The sequence below is a fragment of the Anguilla anguilla genome, chromosome 2 (assembly GCF_013347855.1).
Source record: "Anguilla anguilla isolate fAngAng1 chromosome 2, fAngAng1.pri, whole genome shotgun sequence".
Taxonomy (NCBI): Eukaryota; Metazoa; Chordata; class Actinopteri; order Anguilliformes; family Anguillidae; genus Anguilla; species Anguilla anguilla.
In genome coordinates, this window is record NC_049202.1 from 40,618,939 (window position 1) to 40,638,037 (window position 19,099).

The window sequence follows — 19,099 nt, forward strand, 5'->3', positions numbered from 1 at the left end:
AATACAACACAAATGCTGCGAGTACTCGACCAATCAGAAATGTTCAGCGCTGCAAGCTCCACCCAAAAGGTTCCTGTACTTTCGGAAAGTACTACCCCCCGACCAGGAACGTTTTGGGGGGTAAAACAAAGCCCCCAGAACTAAATTTAGACCCTAGTTCCTGCGGTGGAAATGCACTGAGTTCCTCAAAAGGTTCCTAGTTCCGGGGTATAGTTCCTGCGGTGGAAACGCGGCTTAAGAGAGTTTTTCCTTGCCACTGTCGCCATGTGCTTGCTCGCTGGGGGTACAGGCCTGAATAGGTTATGGGGAATATGGCGTTTGACGCCATATTTCCAAATACAAAATGGGGGACTGATAGGTTCCCAGTTTTATTTAGTGTATATATATATATATATATATATATATATATATATTATATGTAGTGTATTGTGTTTCCGTTTCTGCCATTACTGTGTCTGTAGTTTGCATGCCTCTGTGTCTAGCCCCTCTGTAGTGTGTCTCAGTATAACACCTCTAGTGTCTGCGGCAAGGATGTCACATTCCTATGCTAAATGGCTGCGAGGGTTCCCAGGAAGGAACAAGGCCGTTTGTCTCCGGCCCGCCAATGAACTCAACCTTTTGATATGTATGACTGCAAACTGTATATCCAGACACCACTGGGTCTATCTCTCCCTTGCGCATTGAATTAAACATCAAATCCTCCGAGGAAACTTTGTCAGCGTGTTCTTTATCGTCCTGCATTTGACTCCACGAATAAGGGCAAAATATCCTAACACTAGCTAGCTTGTGGAATTTGCCTACCATGTGAAGTACCTTTTTTCAGTAAAATTTTAAATACATAGTAAATGGACTGCATTTGTATAGCGCTTTTATCCAAAGCGCTTTACAATTGATGCCTCTCATTCACCTGTTCACACACACACCAACAGTGAAAGGCTGCCATGCAAGGTACCAATCAGCTCATTGGGAGCAATTAGGGATTAGGTGTCTTGCTCAGGGACACTTCGACACGCCCTGGGATCGAACCGGCAACCCTCTGACTGCCAAACAACCGCTCTTACCTCCTGAGCTATGTCGCCCCACATACTTCATATATAGTAGCATGTTCTAAATCCTCTCATTTTAATTAAGTTTATTTGTAAGTATATTTGTTGTACAGTATACAGAATATTTTTCATACATTAATATTGCTTTGTGTGCATTTTTTCTAAGAATCCTCAATCTATATCAAAGCACAATTCAGACTACATTGGAACAATGCTAATGGAGATATAATGATCTATGACAGAAGTGACTGTGGCCTATTATTTTGGCCTTTTGGGGAAATGTACATTAATATGGTTTTACATTTTCTGAATTTTCTTACTGTTATTCTTAGGAGATGCACAGTCATATGAGAACAAAATAGTTGCAAAGTGATTGAGGGTGAAGAGGTCATAGAAGATGCTGAAGGACCAGGCATCTAAAGGCTGTTAATTTATTGTATTACTGGTAGCTTGTGGGGTGACTATGAATGTACCTTTGCTGTGCAATAAATGAACAGGTCAGTAGTAAACCATTACATTACATTTCATTACAGGCATTTAGCAGACGCTCTTATCCAGAGCAACGTACACATAGCATTCATTTAGCATTTACATTGCATCCATTTATACAGCTGGATATAGGCTATACTGAAGCAATGCAGGTTAAGTGCCTTGCTCAAGGGTACAACAGCAATGTTCTGGGGATACCCGGGAATTGAACCTGTGACCTTTAGGTTACAGACCAGTTCCTTACCCATTAGACTACATTGCTGTAAGTAGTAGACAAAAATATTTATGATGTGTAGGAGAATTTTGAGACTCCCCATGAGTGTGATGACGTCACATGTTAAAGTTAAGGTATTCCCATCAATGTTGATCAGACTGTTTCCTCCAAACTCTCGATGCTGCATGATAAAAATATATCACATGTATAACTATGCACTCATATAATCAATACGTAATCCAATAAACCTATATCAGTAGTTGCAGCTAAGCTTATGGAAACGCAAGAAACCACAGTGTACACTGTAGAACAAAAAGGCAAACGCAGAAGGCTTAAAAAAACCATACTTACTCAGCAGAAAATTAGTGCCAAATAGACATGCTAGAAAACTAATACTTTACAGTGACCCCTGTGTAACCTGAATAAAGTAAAAAAAAAAAGTACAGGAGGCTATAACTCTGTGAACTTGTATGTGTAATGGAAAAATACAGAAAGCAATGTCGTGGTGTATGCATAGTGGGGAAAGAACATCATAGAGCCGAAAATAATTTTTTTGGGGCACCTGTCCACTATGATAAGATTAAGTTCTGTCAGGACCACTGTCATCAAAGTAGAACTTTATTGACAATAAAGGCAATACAGTTATGTTTGGCGGTATGGCTCTGTTCTGGAGCTCTCCCGCCAACCACGCAGCCCGCGTGGATAAGGCCGGGAGGCCAGCAGCCAAACCCCCCTAGAGGGGTACACACAGAACAGATCCAGCAGCAAAGCAAGTTCTTAACACATAGGGGTGGAGCAATGCAATTTCTTAACACATAGGAATGGATAAATGCAAATTCTTGACGCATGGGGATGGAGCTGGGGTGGTGGAGGGGATTTACGAAGCAACGTGCAGCGCTTGCATGCAGGAGGAGCAGCCGAATGAGTAGAGGGAGGCTGTTTAAGTAGACCGCCCTGTTAGTGAATGTACTGTGATAGGCGAACATCACTCAGCTGAGCCATCAGCTGATTCAGCCGGAGCGCTTGACTCTCGTGGCCTGCCAGAACTACGCGATGTTCCATTATTGATACATTAAGAACATCATAAGGACCGAAAATCATTTTGGTGCCAAGAAAGTCAAGTTGACCCATGAACAGGAAACTGAAACTCCTTACTGTGCCAAAAAGACCAGATGGCTGGGATTTTCAGGAATGTGTTAAAGGGGGGTTGTGGGCACAATTTGTGTATAAAATGTGTGCAAAACTGACAATCGGGGTTCAATTCTGCTGAATTGATCCGGCTATGTGCACCTGTGCAATAAAGTCTAAACTTTCTGAAGAGCTTGCTGCTGTTGTGTCTTTTCCCTCGTGAAATTGTTTTTTACAGATTGACGATTGGCGTGGAAGTATGTCGGTTCCTAGACACGACAGATGTATATTTATTTCATATCCTCCCCTGGCTGCTTTGTTTCTGTTCTTGAGTTCCTTCCTCCCTCTGTTGCTGCACTCCAGCTTCTGTTCCTCCCCCTATCATTTCCTGTCCAGGCTCTAATATCAATAGCACGCAAAGCTGTGTGCATTTTCTTTCATTCTTACACACCTCCCTCGCCTCTTAACTGCAACACCATGGATTGGATGGTAATCATTCCTTTGTATCTATGTGCAGGTAAGGTTTCTTATAACTAAGTCATGTTTTATAGTTATTACCGTTACTGAATTTTTAACTTTACTTATTATTACAACTTATTGTATGTAGCTGTGCTTAGTATTTTCAGAACATCTGAAAGCCTAACATGCTAAACAAATTACCATCAACTTACCAAAGTGAAGTTGATGGTAATTTGTCTGTATGTGCGTATATACTGATTATTGCTATGATAGAATAGCGATGGCTTTATCCAACTTCATCAAGACATGGGGTTTCTTGCATTAAAATGTATTTTCTTAGCTACATTAAAACTTGCAGGGCTGCTAATTAGAAATAAAAACATGTTGCACCTGGAAGTTCTTTATAATTTCCATTTCCCTTTTCTGACATGAATTTGTCAAAAAAATATTCAATGTATGAAAACAGAAAGGTTGCTAAATATATTTCTGACGGGAATGTGACTGCACCCTAAGACGTGGTTATGTATTGTTTATCATATGAACATACCTTACCAGAAGGCTTGCACCCGCAGTAAAGTGTGAGGATTTGCTCAGCCAAAAAGAGGAAATTGTGTACACTCATGTGTAGGTGTGTGCATGATGGTGACTGTCCTGAGCACTTCAGCATTTTTAGTCAGGAAACGTGGGCTGAGTATTATGTGTCATAGGTGAGTGCCACTGTTAATGGGTAAAATGGAAATAATAAGCAAACATGAGGAATGGTTATACATCAGGAACTTTCAGTAAAGGAGTCAGCCTAGAAAGTTATAAGAAATAAAGTTATAATTTTGCCCAAAAAAGTGATAAGATCAGTTGTAGACCCTTTTACAGAAAACTGCATCAACTACGATTTTTTGTGCCTTCAGAAATTATTATCCTCTGAACTTTCTTGCAGTTTTTCCTGTTACACCTTAACTCGTGAAATCATTGAAATATTTTCCCCTTCATCCAACACAAGGCCTAATTTACTATTACCTTTAGCAAGTGCAAAACCTTTTTAGCTCATGCAAAACTAATAAATGCAACCAATGATTGGTGCAAAACAAAAACCATGGCCAATCATTGGTCATGGTATTTGTTTTGCATGTGATTTTAGTAAAAAAAAAGGTTTTAGTAAATTCAAGTCAAGTCATTCAGATTTATATAGCACTTTTTCTGACTGAGTCAGCACAAAGTGCTTAACAGACATTAACATGTACACACAGGCAGAGAAATACCCATGTGTACATATGAGCATAGTAAAAGAAAAAACAATTTAATGTGGTTTAAAATAAGTAATTTAGAAACATACATCTGGCTAAAGCTTAATAAAAGAGAGAAGATAGAGATAAAAAAGGAATAAAAAAGATAATAATAATAATAATAATAATAATAATAATAAAAAATTAAAACAAGAGACACTCCCCCCTAACTGTTAAAAAGATGAGTTTTAAGTTTAGATTTAAAACTGGCTACGGTCTCCACGGTCCGAAGGTCGATTGGCTCACAATAAACATGTGTATGATGTAGGAAGAATAATTTAACATTTTTCAATTTTAAATAGATTTTTAAATATAATATATAGTATATATTTGGTCTTAGATGTTTTTGTTTTCTGCATTAGTGTCAGTAGAAAAGAGCAAATTTGAGATTTCCATGAATTTTCCAAAAAATGAAATTTTACAGATACATTTTTGTATTTTGTTAAATAAAGTAATATTTTAAGTAATAGACTACTTTTCAGATAAAAACTTGATCAAGGGTCTCTGAGATTACCTGGAGAGCCAGAAGCAAGTGAAACAGCCAAAATCTGCAGAAGAACAGTGGCAAGTTCTCCAAAATGCTTGGAACAACCCACCAGCCAATTTACAAGAGAATTGATTTAGTTTTAAAGGTGAAGGGTGGTCACACCAAACATTGATTTTATTTAGTTTTTAACTATTTACTGCTCTTTATATTATTATTTTTTTTCGATATTTATAAACTTTCATTTCATTATTTTTGAAAGCATCTTAGCTGTACAGCATTATTTTACAGGTGCCTAAGCCTTTTGCACAGTACTGTATATCTCATATGAGTTTTACATGTGTAGAGTTTGCTATTTTTGCCCATTCTTTCATGGATTTTAATGCTTTGTAGTTCTTGCCATGTGCTTGTGGTCATTGTCTTGTTGGAACATGATTTTTCACCATAAACACACATCACTTGTGGACTGAAACCAGGTTCTCATCAAGGACATTTTTGTATTTAACTCCATCCATCTTCCCAGGTCCTCCTGGTGAAATGCAATCCCATAGCATAATGGTCCCACCACCGTTCTTGATATTGACAGATAGTGTTACCTGGATGATGGGCGTTAGTCTCATCTCACAAAGTCCTCTCCCAGGCTTATCACATGGATTCTGGCAAGTGTGAAATGAACCATTTCATAAACTAGCTAACAAGTGTGAAAGAAGAGGCATAGCTCAAGGCACACATATTTCAATGGAATGTCTGTGTAAATTTAAACTATCATCTAAAGTGAAAGTTGCATGATTATCAGTAAGTCAGCTAATGTTACTTACACATGTCATGTGCAAGTTGTTACTAATGACTGCAACTGTATGAGTATCATTGCTGACAATTCCAAAGTTCAAATTTTGTTTATAGATACATACAGTGTAGTATACACTATATACACTGCACATACAAAAGTATGTTGACACCTCACATCACACCCATACTGTATATACTTGTTGAACATCTCATTCCGAAACCATGGGCATTAATTTGGAGTTGGACCCACCACCCCTCACCCACCTTTACTGCAATAACAACTTCCACTCTTTTGGGAAGGCTTTTTAGTAGATTTTGGAACATGGCTGCGGGGATTCACTTCTATTCAGCCAAACACACATTTCAGAGTTCAGGGTGCAAAAACCATAGGCACTGGTCTACAGAGATGTGAAAAAAAAGTGATATGTTCAGATGAGTCATCCTTCACCATATTCTTGACAAGTGGGCGAGTGCATGTCTGGTGTACACCAATAGAACGGTACAGGCCTAAATGCTTGACACCTACAGTGAGGGGGTTCAGTGGCTCTGTTATGCTGTGGGGGGCATGTTCCTGGCATGGTTGGGTTTCCACTTGACCCCTTAGAGGGAAGGGTCACTGCAGATCAACACAAATTTATTCTGAGTGATCACCTTTATCCTGTGATCAACATTTTTATCCTGATGGGAGTGGTCTCTGCCAGGATAACAATATCCCCATCCACAGGGAATGAGGGGTCACTGAATGGTTTGATGAGTATGAAAATGATGTGAATCACATGCTATGGCTTTCACGGTAACCAGATTTCAATCCAATTGCACAACTATGGGAGAGACTCCACCACCATATATGAAAACACCAAATGAGGGAATATCTCTTGGAAGAATGGTGTTCCATCCCTCCAGTAGAGTTCCAGAGAATGGTAGAATCTATGCCTCAGCGCATTGAAGCTGTTCTGGCGGCTTGTGGTGAGCACCTTACTAAGACACTTCATGTTGGGTTCTCCTTCAATTTGTCACCCAACTGTGTGTACATATATATATTGAGGGCTATCGATAATGTTTGGGACAAAGACATTTCTGATCTTGATTTACTATAGCTCTGTGCTCCACAATTTCAGATGTGAAATGAAGCATTTCAGCTGTGGTTAGTGCACACTCAGTTTTTATTTCAGTGGATTTTATCCCCCATTTTATCCCCTGGTTTGAATACTGATGTGTATTGCCAGGATTAATAAAATAACTTGTCAACTGTATTTGTCATTACTGTGATTATATCATTCAGATCAATATTATGACTAACCATTATGACACATTGTATTTTTTACTATGGTGTATTTTTATATGTGCCCAATGTAATCTTGATATTTTATGCATGATGTGTGTGCCCCTAACCTGTGTGTGTAACAGACAGGAGGGTGTACATGCGTTGTGCACTCGCCAGTGTAGGCACATTACAATTTTAATTCAGCACCTGTAGAGCAACGATTAAACAACTGTGACATGGCTTAAGACCAGGTTTTTTTTTTTTTTTTTAAGTGCAAATGCGGAAGCATCAAAATAGGAACACGCCAGCAATGCGCCTGACCACACTTCATGTGGCGACCAACCCACCCACATGGGTGCAAGTGCATTTGCTATTTAAACAACATGGGTGGTGGATGGGAGAATGACAGCTGTGTCGATTTGAAACTAGTACAAACACTTGCTAGTCAATTCATAAATATTTGAATTGCAGATGTGAATTTTGAATGCTGCTTGAATTTAACTAGTCTGTGAACTTCACTTGAAGTTCATTGCCTGTGACCTGTTGCAAGAACAGCCTGGTGGAATTGATGTTTGACAATTTTTTATTATATAAACAAAGTAATGTAATGTTTTCTGAGTCATTTTATTAAGCTGCGACTGAGATAAGCTGACACAATAGTTATGTTTTATTAGCATTCAAAGATGCTGGATGTGCAAAACTAAGCTAAACAATGTTAAATATAGTAGGCTAATAAGGTCAACAATCATTCAACATTCACGTCACAGGACATATTTTTATTTTACTTTTCGGCACTACAAACAAGTGCTAAACATTAGACAATGGAGTGGATTCAACAGATCAATGTGATCAATGTAGACTGAGGCCCTATTCACACCTGTACTTTGTATCCGGATATATCCAGATTGGGTCCAGATTCAGTCGACACGGATGTCAGTTCACACCTGGCATCAGAATGCGTCTCCACATGCTTCTCGAGTGACCACCTGTGATCGGATCTCACTTCCCCGCTCAATATGCAAATAAACACGTACATCATTTCCATTTGCTAAGATCAAATGCGTTGTTGTTTTTAATCGGAGGTAGGTCAAAAACAACTGCTATATATTTTTAACTGGTATATTTTTATACAGTCTATGGCAGCAACGCACTACCTGTGCCCAGTCTGCCGGAAATTAAAAGTTTACAAAGACCTTAGCGCGTGAGCAAAATCAAAACAAAAACAGACTGGGTTTATTCCTTGGCGTGTTATAGGAAAACCAAATCACCCAAGATGTTTGACGCATTCGTAATATGTCTCTATGCGCTTTTCAAAAGTTTTAAACGTCGTGGACAAAGCCAGCTTACGCGATTTGAGAACCAACCAAAATTATACAGTTCTATCCGCTTCTCTTTTGCTCCAGAAAACAATGTCAGATAGGTCCATCAGCAAACATATGGCTTAGCTATGCCCAGAAGTCCTCAATAATAATAGTATTTTCCAAGAAATTACAAAAAATTGTTGATGTTTCTTTAGGTGCAGCGTCTTTTACTGCTAGTACCACAGAGTGAATGCGTAGGTGAATGCGATGATGAGAAAATGTTCGGTTACGCTGACCTAAAAAACGCTATTTCAAAAGCAAAATTAGACGTTATACATCGTTAGAAAGCTTATACTCTCACCTACTGAATAAATGAATTGTCAATCAAGCGAGACTGTACTAAAAAGGGTGACAACGCCGTAAACAACACGTGTGGTATTACACACAGCTATTTTGGAAGGTACCCAGGCATCACAAATGCTTGTATATTTCACAAACGGATCGTCCAAGACAATATATGACTGCTCAGTCTCGAAAGGACATCTCTATGTGTAAAACCAATAGTAATGTTGTATATTTATTCGATATTTAGTCCCAGATATTGACTGTAGAATGACATTGTATCATTTTTAAAAACTTCATCTCATTTATTTTGTTATTCAGTGTGGCTTCTTCTTGTTGTTTCGCACTTTAATATGACCACCATTGGCGCGCGAATGAGTACGTACTTCCCCTTAGGCAGAGGACGTCAGTTGACTAGACGGTCCTTCAATGTAGCCCAGGACGTATTCGTGTTCACACTGCTAAAAGAATGTGGCCATATGCGACCCAGACCACCTATGAATGTGGTCTGAGTGATCGGATCTTAATGCGTCCTCAATGCGTCTTGGATGTGTTCACACCTGTAGTTAGGGCTGTCCATTTGTGATCGGAGCACCCAAGACACATTTTAATGCCAGGTGTGAACAGGGCCTAAGGCCTATGTGGTCTTGCATTCTAACTAAATAAACAGACTATAGCCTATAAAACCTTTGAGATATGCAAAAATAAGAATCTAAGAAAACATATAGCTCTATAATAACTACAAAAAAGACTTTGCATAATAAAACAAAATATACTTTGGACTATATTAAAATATTAAATTCTAAATAAAACAGATACTGTATGCCCCTGATTAAAACAAAATAGACGTTGGCCTACAGGATGAATAAAATAAAATAGCCGTCATAGGCCTTTAACGATTTCATTTTTCCTTTGGAAACTGTTCTTTTATGTGTGAGCAAAGGTGTTTCCTTTTGCATGAATTGTTCACACATATTGTAAAAGAGCAATGAGTATCTAGTCTTTACTTTAGGTTTTGTTCACCTGTGGAGATTGCGTTTGGAGTCAAAGGCATGGATCATCATGAGGACCAGAAAAATATCTATGGATGAAAAACAAGTAATCTGTAAACTGAGAGAACAGAATAATTTATTAAGGATAGCACAGAAACTGGATAGCAACAGTTAACACCCGTCAGTAATTCGTTAACTTAATTTTGTACAGCTGAAAATGGGGGGACAGCACCCAAACAGCTCATTCTGTAAAATGGTAAAATGCATACACATGTAAATACCATGAAATAAAAACTGATTGTGTGCTTTTGACTCATCTTTCATCTTTTGATTTGATTACTCTTTTTTTTGCTATATTCCATGGAATATAGCAAAATAGGTAGGTATATAGCAAAATAACAAGTTTCAATTTCATTACCTTAAATTATTTTATACTGCCTTTATGTACAGAATGTATGATGGTATTTCACTACTGCAGTATTGCATGAATACTTTGCCAATATTTATGTATTTATGGAAGCATAACATGCTTAAGTAAAGGGAAGAAAGACTGAGTCAGAGGAACTAAAATAATAAAATTAAATTTGTCTACTTCCCCATTTACTGTACTGCAGGACATGTTCTTTTAAGGTAAAAGGATGATAGGAGATGGTTTCTCCAATCATTCCACTCAGTGGATATGCAGCATTTTAATAATGAGACTAACTATGATAGACTGACCACAAAAATGTATATATTTATATATCAGAAACAGCAAAATGGCAACAAAGCTACCATCTAACTGCTCTGGTGAACGAAAGACAATAATATTGGGTGGTTGATATGTTTTTAATTGAATAAACACTATTAAGATTCAGCTTTGTGAATTTCTTTTTCAAAGACTCTATTGATTCAGACTGTCATTGATTCAGAATAGTTTCAGATATGAAAATGTGTCAGAAATGTTTCTTACGCTGGCCCTCCAGAAAGCAGATAAGCATGCGCTCTCCCCCACAGTGTGAGCTGCCAGCTGTACCTTCCTTGCACTCTTTGTGTATACCATTACATTACATTACAATACCAGCACACATCATGCACCACAGACACTGGTGCCCACTGAAACTCACCCACATTGGCTCCCCTGTGCACAGTCAGTAAAGGTGCTACACATGAGTACTGGCTGGGTCTTGTAGTATAATGTCAAAACATCAGTAACGTCATTTTTCAAATATGTGGCCAGGAGTTTGCAGTGGCAGGACACAACTGTGCACCCGATAGGGTGGGTATAAATTAGCCAGGGTTCCTATGGGTACTGTTTCATTAAGTCCTACAACTGTAATAATACACAGGCATCCTATAGGGTGCCAACTATCATTAGTGTCAAATACGCCGCTCCTTGAATTAGCATACTTCTGTGTGGCCTGAAAGGCACAAGATACTGCTCTGATAAGAGCAATACCTCTGTGTGGCATGATGTTATTGTAAAAAAAACCCAGCACACCACAGCTCGATGAGTCAAACTTGTAGAAGAGCATCTCTCAAACTGCAGCGTGTACCCCCCACCCCCTCTGGCGGGCAATAGTTTTATTAAAATTTAATTAGAAAAAAATTAACTGGTTTCCTGATACGTTTATATTGCAAGGCTTTGTTCAGGCAAACAGGCCTAACCATACCATTGATTATTGAAAGTAATTTTGCGTTTTACACATATATAGACTGACCAGATGTCATCTTTTTCCTGGACATTTTTTTTTTTTGGGACTGAAATATAGTCACCCTGCTTAAAAAAATATGGAACTGTCTATGGTTACCATACATATAAAATGTATACATTTTATTTTATTTAAATTTATTGTCCTTGGGTGGCCTTCATAATTGTTGCAGTGATTTGTGAAAAAAATATTTTCATTATTTTGGCAAAACCAAAAATGATTTAAAAAAGTGTTTGGCAAAATTACATCTGCTAAAATCCGAGAGCTATAAGTTATAGTTTAAAAGCTATTAGTGTGTATTTTCTCTCAATCCTAAAAAGTGTTTATCCCATTGCAGATATTGTTCAACTGTTTTTTGTAACCTGAACTGCATGAGGTTAGCTGCCAATGAACTGAATGTTTAATGCTAACAAATGCAATATTCTACTAATAAAATGTGTTGAGTATTTTTCATTCTTGATTTTGTTTGCCATTGTATTATGTCTGGGTATATCATTATTTGTCAGTCTGAATGTGTACAGTATCTGCATAATATTAACCTTTTTCATGTCTTTCTGTGTCTCAGGTTTTCAGACAGCAAATACTTTTAACGTAGACCCAGCTGCTTGGAAGTCCTTCAGCAATGATGCTACTGCTTTTGGATATAGGGTGATACAGGGAAACTCCAAGAGGTGAGAGTGGCAAGAGACCTGTAGGGAAGAGTACACTGGAGGGGCAGGGGTGGTGGTTAAAAAACAGGAAATAAGAAAGGGTGGGGAGGGGAATTGTTGTAATGTGATGACACTGGCCAGAGGAGTGAGGAAAAAGACAGCAGCAGTTAATCGTCATGCCGCAGTGACACATACTGTGGTAGAGAGAAGGAAGGTCAATGGTGAGTGTGAATGTATGTCAGTGTGGGTGGAAAAGGAAGTGTAAAAGCAAAATGGTGATAGGTACATATGTGTGCTGGGGATGGATGGCTGAACTAATCAGCTATATTGTTCTCGTCATCTCGCCACCCAACATAATCTCTCTTAAATTCCTAGCTTGCTGGTTAGTGCTCCTTTATACTACCAAGGAAACAGGAGAGGAAAAGTTTACGACTGTCAGGTTGGGAAATCAACATGCTCTGAAATACAAATAAAAGGTGAGAAGCATCTCAGCCATGTTCTTTTCAGTTTTACAGGCCATTGGTATGGATAATAAGAAATGACACATATGGTGAAATGGTCTAAATTATTATTGAATCAAATTATCCCATCCGTCTATCCATTACCTATACCCGCTTATCCTGAGCAGGGTCGCGGGGGTGGTGGAGCTTATCTCAGTGTGCATTGGGCGAGAGGCAGGAATACACCCTAGACAGGCCGCCAATCTACCGCAGGGCACACACACCATTCACTCACACACTCACACCTATGGGCAATTTTAGAGTCTCCAATTAGCCTTGGTGCATGTCTTTAAACTGTGGGAGGAAACCGCAGTACCTGGCGGACACGGGGAGAACATGCAAACTCCACACAGCAAAAAAAAAACTCCCAGTGGAGAGAAAAAACTCTCCAATGGAAAGAAATCTTGTGAGGAACCCAGCTATAGAGGGGGAGCGCATATTCCACTGGCTGAACTGGTATAAAGTAGCGGTAGAATGGATGAAGCAGAATGAATTATTGAATGATAATTCAAGAATGATGATATTTATCTAAACTATCTACAGTATAGCACACACCTTTATTGTAAGTTTCCTTCAGGAAAATTTTCTTTTGTAGTATACTATATATGTACATGTGGATGCATATTTGTCATAATTGCTTTTGTGTTTTTACCAGTGCCCCCCCATGGAATAAATATGTCTCTTGGACTGTCAATGTCAAAAAACCATAAGTCACAAAAAACAATGGTAAGTCTTGTTCTTGTTCATCCTTACCTTTAGATTTACCTTCATTATATATATATATATATATATATACACTCACCGGCCGCTTCATTAGGTACTTGCTAGTATCGGGTGTGGTCTTCTGCTGCTGTAGCCCATCTGCTTCAAGGTTTGACATGTTGTGTGTTCAGAGATGCTCTCCTGCATACCTCAGATGTAACGAGTTGTTATTTCAGTTACTGTTGCCTTTCTATCAGCTCGAACCAGCCTGGCCATTCTCCTCTGACCTTTGCCATCAACAAGGCATTTTCGCCCAGAGAACTGCCGCTCACTGGATATTTTCTCTTTTTCGGACCATTCTCTGTAAACCCTAGAGATGGTTGTGCGTGAAAATCCCAGTAGATCAGAAGTTTCTGAAATACTCAAACCAGCCTGTCTGGCACCAACAACCATGTCATGTTCAAAGTCACTTAAATCACCTTTCTTCCCCATTCTGATGCTTGGTTTGAACTTCAGCAGATCGTCTTGACTATGTCTACATGCCTAAATGCATTGAGTTGGTGCCACGTGGTTGGCTGATTAGATATTTGCATTAACGAGCAGTTGAAAAGGTGTACCTAATGAAGTGGCTGGTGAGTGTATATGTCAGCAAGGTGAGGAAGCTTCTGTTTACAGAAAAGTAAGAAATACAAGGGAAGGGGGTTAACAGACATGACACAGACAAGACATTGACATTTAGAAAGTGCTTCAATTATTCCAGTCAATGTCTACCTTTGATTACTGTCCTGAAACCATAGTCCATCTTTTGGGACTGAACCCAGCTGTGTAGTGGAGATATCTCCCTGCTTCCTGTAGCATCTGACAACAGATGTGTGCAGTCATTGTGTTAACTGAAAGTCCATTTTGTCCTGTTTTATCTGTGATGAGGAAGTTCTCTAGACATTTGTGCTTTTGTGCTGTGTTAAGGGTGATGTTAGAGCCCTGTCGTGTCTGGTCTCAACAGGCAGTCCTTTAGAGCAAGTCTCCCGCTTGGGGGAGCCACAAGCGCGATGTGCGTGTGCAGTGTAGCATCTTTTCCGCAATATACACACACACCCATGCACAATATATATATATATATATATATGCCTTTGTCCGAAATGTGCCATGACGTTTGAGAAAGCCATATTTTAATATTACCATTACCATTCATTACCATTGGTAATATTATTCAGTAATTATTAAAGCTTTCTACAACATTTTGGTAATGGGTTATTCGTCATTTCAATTTGGTATTTTTTTAATACCAAGTATAAATAACAATCTATCACAAGCCAAAAAAAAAACACTGTTTCTGTTGAACATTAATGATTACTATCAACTCATCCCGAAGGTCGCTAAACGAAACATTGTGAGCCACGAGAACGCAAGTGAAGTGAAGTCTTATTGTACATACCTTGTGATAATGAAGTGACTGCTTGAATTGATTCAGAAAAAGCAGTCTGATGATTCTTAATGATTGCTCAATTGATAGCTTGATAAGGTGACTATGTAGTCTTTCTGCGGAAGGACTGAAGTACAGGCTACTAAACAGAGTTACAGAAACAATATTCACCTAAATCACACATCCCCCCCTTCGTTTCACCCACAGGTGTGTGGACCCACATTGTCCAGACAGTGTGACTCTATTACCACTTACAATGGCATGTGCTTCCAGCTGAATGAACGCCTGGAAGCCGATGGCGCTGGACTGCCCCCATCTCTCAGAGGTTAGAGAAAACAGAACCAGTAGAGAGGATAGTCACTAATTAAATCAGTTGACTAGTGTGGTAATATACATACGTTGCCACTACTGTTACTTTACAGAGTTTTAGTTACTGTTATACAATTAAAATGAGCAATAGATTAAAATACGTTTTAAAATGTGTATGTTCTGCTCAAATCCAAGATAATTTATCACTGTTCATACACAGCCTGTAACTAGTATATAATGGGCTTGAGAAATAACTTGACAATAATACTTCACTGTACAGAGTGGGTGCAAGGGTGCTATCTATGTTTGTATCAATATTCTTCTCAAAAACACATTTTGCATGATTATAATTTGAGGAAAAACTGACTGCTGCAACAGTTCTACAGCTCCATGCAAAGGACCCGGTGTAAATGGCTCTTGGATAAAACGCCATAAAATATCAGTCCAGTTTTTAAAAAAAAATCGATGTCAACGAATGGGCTGACCATGTAATATAGCATGCTATAGCAAGCCTGTCAGTAGGACATGGGGCGTTTCTACATTCTCCCCTAGATACGAGCCTTCTACAGGTGAAATTGTGTTTTCGAAATGGCAAAGTAATGGGGACATGACAAAAGCATTTAAAGACATGTTACATGTCTTCATTCTCCATTGTTTTTTTTTTTTGTTGTTGTTTTTTTTTGTCCTACAGATTGTCCAGCAGGTATAGATATTGTGTTTTTAATGGATGGTTCAGGCAGTGTATCTCCTTTAGATTTTGGACGAATTAAAACATTTGTGATAAAATTGATCGAGTCACTTCTAGGACGCAACAGTAAGGTAAGTTTGAGTTTTGTTTAAAACAAGTAGGTTCAAAAAGCAGTTGCAACTGGGTAGTTGATAAACAATCTTCATCCAAATTGAGTTTGAACTATAGCATAAGTGTATATAATCAGCAAACCTAAGCTGTGAAGGGCATGTTTAGCAGACATGAATTTGTGATGCAGAACATGAAAGAGGCAGAGAGAATAGTTAATACAACCAATGACAAATATAAAAATAAATTAATGATAATGCAGTATTATGTGTTTTTTACTTTCCACATTTCAGAATCTCAAATTGTAAAAGCAAGTTGCAGATCACTCAAATTGTCATAACAATTATTAAATTATTATTTATTGGAATTCATTATTAAATCACATTAGAGATTGGGCTGAAATTCTCCAAAGTCTGCTAATGAATGTTACATTATGTTACTACTGTTAGTCAGTGGCACAAAGTGATTTGTGGCTTTTAACTTTTTTCATTCTCTTTCAGTTTGCGGTTATGCAATATTCCACTCGATTTCAAACAGTTTTTGACTTTAAAACTTTCAAAGAGGATTCTGACTGGAGAGGACAGATACGTAATGTTAGACAACTATCTGAATACACCCACACTCCAACAGCCATCTTCAAAGTTGTGTAAGTGTACATCGCTGAATTCCTTAAGCCCCATCAAAGACAGAGAAGAACTGTTCATGTGCTGAAGTCTGAGCTATTTGTAGGGGTATAATATAAATAGGCATACAAATAAATAACAGGTCTCCAGAAGTGGATTGTCAATTATTGCCTGTTTTTATTAAATCTATTAAAGGGAAACAATGATTTGAGGTCACCACTTGAGGACTCAACTATGCGCTGCTATTTCGCTAAGAATGCGTGTGGCAGCACCAGTGGTGCAAAATTCTTCTCATAATTGCAAAATGCATCACTCAAGCAGATATTTTCAATACAGGAGATGTATAGAATATTGGTAAATTGTCATTGGCACATTTCTTGGGATATTATTGGTAGACAGATCAATTGACCATTGAATATTGATTGTAGGAAAAAGTTCTCCTTCAATGTCTTATGGACTTGATTGAACCCACTTGCATCATTTGTATTTCTATTAAAAAACCAACATTGATTTAGACAAGCTTCAGTTGTGATCTGTCAGCATACCATTATAGTTTCTCACCTTTGTCTCCAGACATGGTGATATGTTAATAATATCACTTCACAAGCAAGTTTCACATCTCTCTGTTTCATACACATTGGGGAAGCTTATTAATCAATGGACCAATTGTTATGAAAATCATATATTTACTAATGGGCATGTAAAACATATTTGAAAATTACGAAAGCGAAATGTTAAAAATCAAATTTTGTATGGCTAAGACTATTGCATGGAAATGGTTCAATTGATATGCACATGAAACTGCATAAACACAGTTTCAAGATAAGGTATAAAGATAGGAAAATGGGTAAGACTATATTTAAATGTTCCAGCACAAGCTCTGTAACTCTCTGTAAGCTCTGTATACATAATATTCTTATGTCTCAAAATGTAAACAGGCATAGCAAGATTTATATTACTACAGGGGTGGCCAGTGATATTTATCCCAGTATTGTGGCCAAGTGTGACCCGTGTGGTCTAAACACAAAAGTGTCAGTTCCACAAAATGCTTAAAACTTCTCACAATAAGGCACAGCGGCTATCAATTGCAGTACAGTTGTTTGATTGTAAACAGTGCATGACTATAAATTATGTTTCAAAATGCAAGCCATGCTTGCTGTTCTCCATGTCATTGATATGAGTGAGTTTAATGTTTCAGTTATTACACTGATGCTTCATTTGTTCATTGCATTCTCACAGCCATGAGCTGTTTGTCCCTGAAAGTGGATCTCGGCCAAAAGCTCATAAAGTCTTAGTGGTCATAACTGATGGGCAGACTTTTGGAGACAATAGGCCTCTGCAACCTGTCATTGCCGATGCGGAAGCAAAAGGAATCATTCGATATGCTATTGGGGTATGTCACCTATCTACACAGCAGGCTTTTTTATTGTGTGTTTAATTTCATGAAGAATAAAAAAAGATATACAGTGGAATTCAATGTTATTTTTGTGGTTTCTAAATAATCCTTGCTATGTTTGAATCTACCATCACCAACCATAATTGACCAATTTGTGTTTTGGTGCGCCAAGGAGCTTGCTTTATAACATCCATCATTGTTGTTACACTGATATTGTTACCAGAGTTCCCTAAAGTTAACAAAATGTTTCTGGGCTTTGTCACTGGGAAACCTTCAGGTGGGCAATGCTTTTAATCTCAACTCACAAGGGTTAAGAGAGCTGCAGATTATCGCCTCACGCCCTACAGCAGACCACCTGTTTAATGTTGCCAACTTTCAAGCGCTTGACAAACTCAGGGAGACACTGCAAAAGAATATCTTTGCTATTGAAGGTATGGTTGTTTTTGATCTACGTTTGCCTATGGGCTTTATGTTTCTGTTGCAGAGTTTTTGTTCCAGTTCAGTATCCCCTGCCCTCAGTACCGGTGATCATGTGATATATACAGTATATATCACATGATCACCGGTATATTCCATCCAGTATATTCCATCCCCTTGTCTTTACAGTTCAGTTTAAACAGAAGCTAAAGTCAGATACTTCATGCTCTTATTCAGAACATCTGTAATAGCCCATCATTCATTTTCTCATAGGCACTCAGACCACTGGTGGATCATTTGAGATGGAACTGGCTCAGGAAGGCTTTAGTTCAGCGTTGTTGTCCTCGGTATGCAGACTCACCATAAGGACATTGCTCCTGTTACATCACTGCTGCACTTGACAATGCAACTGCTACAACTGAGCAACACCCACCAAAAATGCAACCTACTTTATGACAATGTGACAATTTTTGACAATGTATTTATTACATCCATTCTTTTTACTGCGGATAGGGGGAGATGGTCATGGGTGCAGTGGGAGCATTCGACTGGAAAGGAGGATACCTGAAATTCAAACAACCAAGTCTGAACCCTGATATTCTCAACAGCAACAAGATGGTATCAGACAGTTATCTTGGTATGGCAGCCTTCCCTCCACACATTTATAGTTTGCTGTATTTAGTTGGATTTGTTTTATCATTATCACATTTATCCAGCACCAGGGATGGGACAGGAAAAGGAATATGAGATATCATATTCATATTCAGCTCTTGTTATGCATCATATGCTTAGTTTTAACGCACA

General features: G+C 38.4%; 1 protein-coding gene across 1 annotated transcript in view; it reads left to right on the forward strand.

The window, feature by feature from the left end:
* The first annotated feature begins 3,240 nt into the window (after positions 1 to 3,240).
* LOC118220209 (integrin alpha-M-like) overlaps positions 3,241 to 19,099 on the forward strand; it is a 34,413-nt gene continuing 18,554 nt past the window's right edge. Inside the window, exons 1-11 of the mRNA XM_035403941.1 lie at positions 3,241 to 3,394; positions 12,045 to 12,150; positions 12,505 to 12,605; positions 13,285 to 13,355; positions 14,962 to 15,079; positions 15,755 to 15,882; positions 16,360 to 16,505; positions 17,722 to 17,875; positions 18,156 to 18,309; positions 18,569 to 18,642; positions 18,809 to 18,932. Coding sequence (XP_035259832.1) covers positions 3,355 to 3,394; positions 12,045 to 12,150; positions 12,505 to 12,605; positions 13,285 to 13,355; positions 14,962 to 15,079; positions 15,755 to 15,882; positions 16,360 to 16,505; positions 17,722 to 17,875; positions 18,156 to 18,309; positions 18,569 to 18,642; positions 18,809 to 18,932 — 1,216 coding nt within the window. The 5' untranslated portion in view covers positions 3,241 to 3,354. The remainder of the gene's footprint in view (positions 3,395 to 12,044; positions 12,151 to 12,504; positions 12,606 to 13,284; positions 13,356 to 14,961; positions 15,080 to 15,754; positions 15,883 to 16,359; positions 16,506 to 17,721; positions 17,876 to 18,155; positions 18,310 to 18,568; positions 18,643 to 18,808; positions 18,933 to 19,099) is intronic.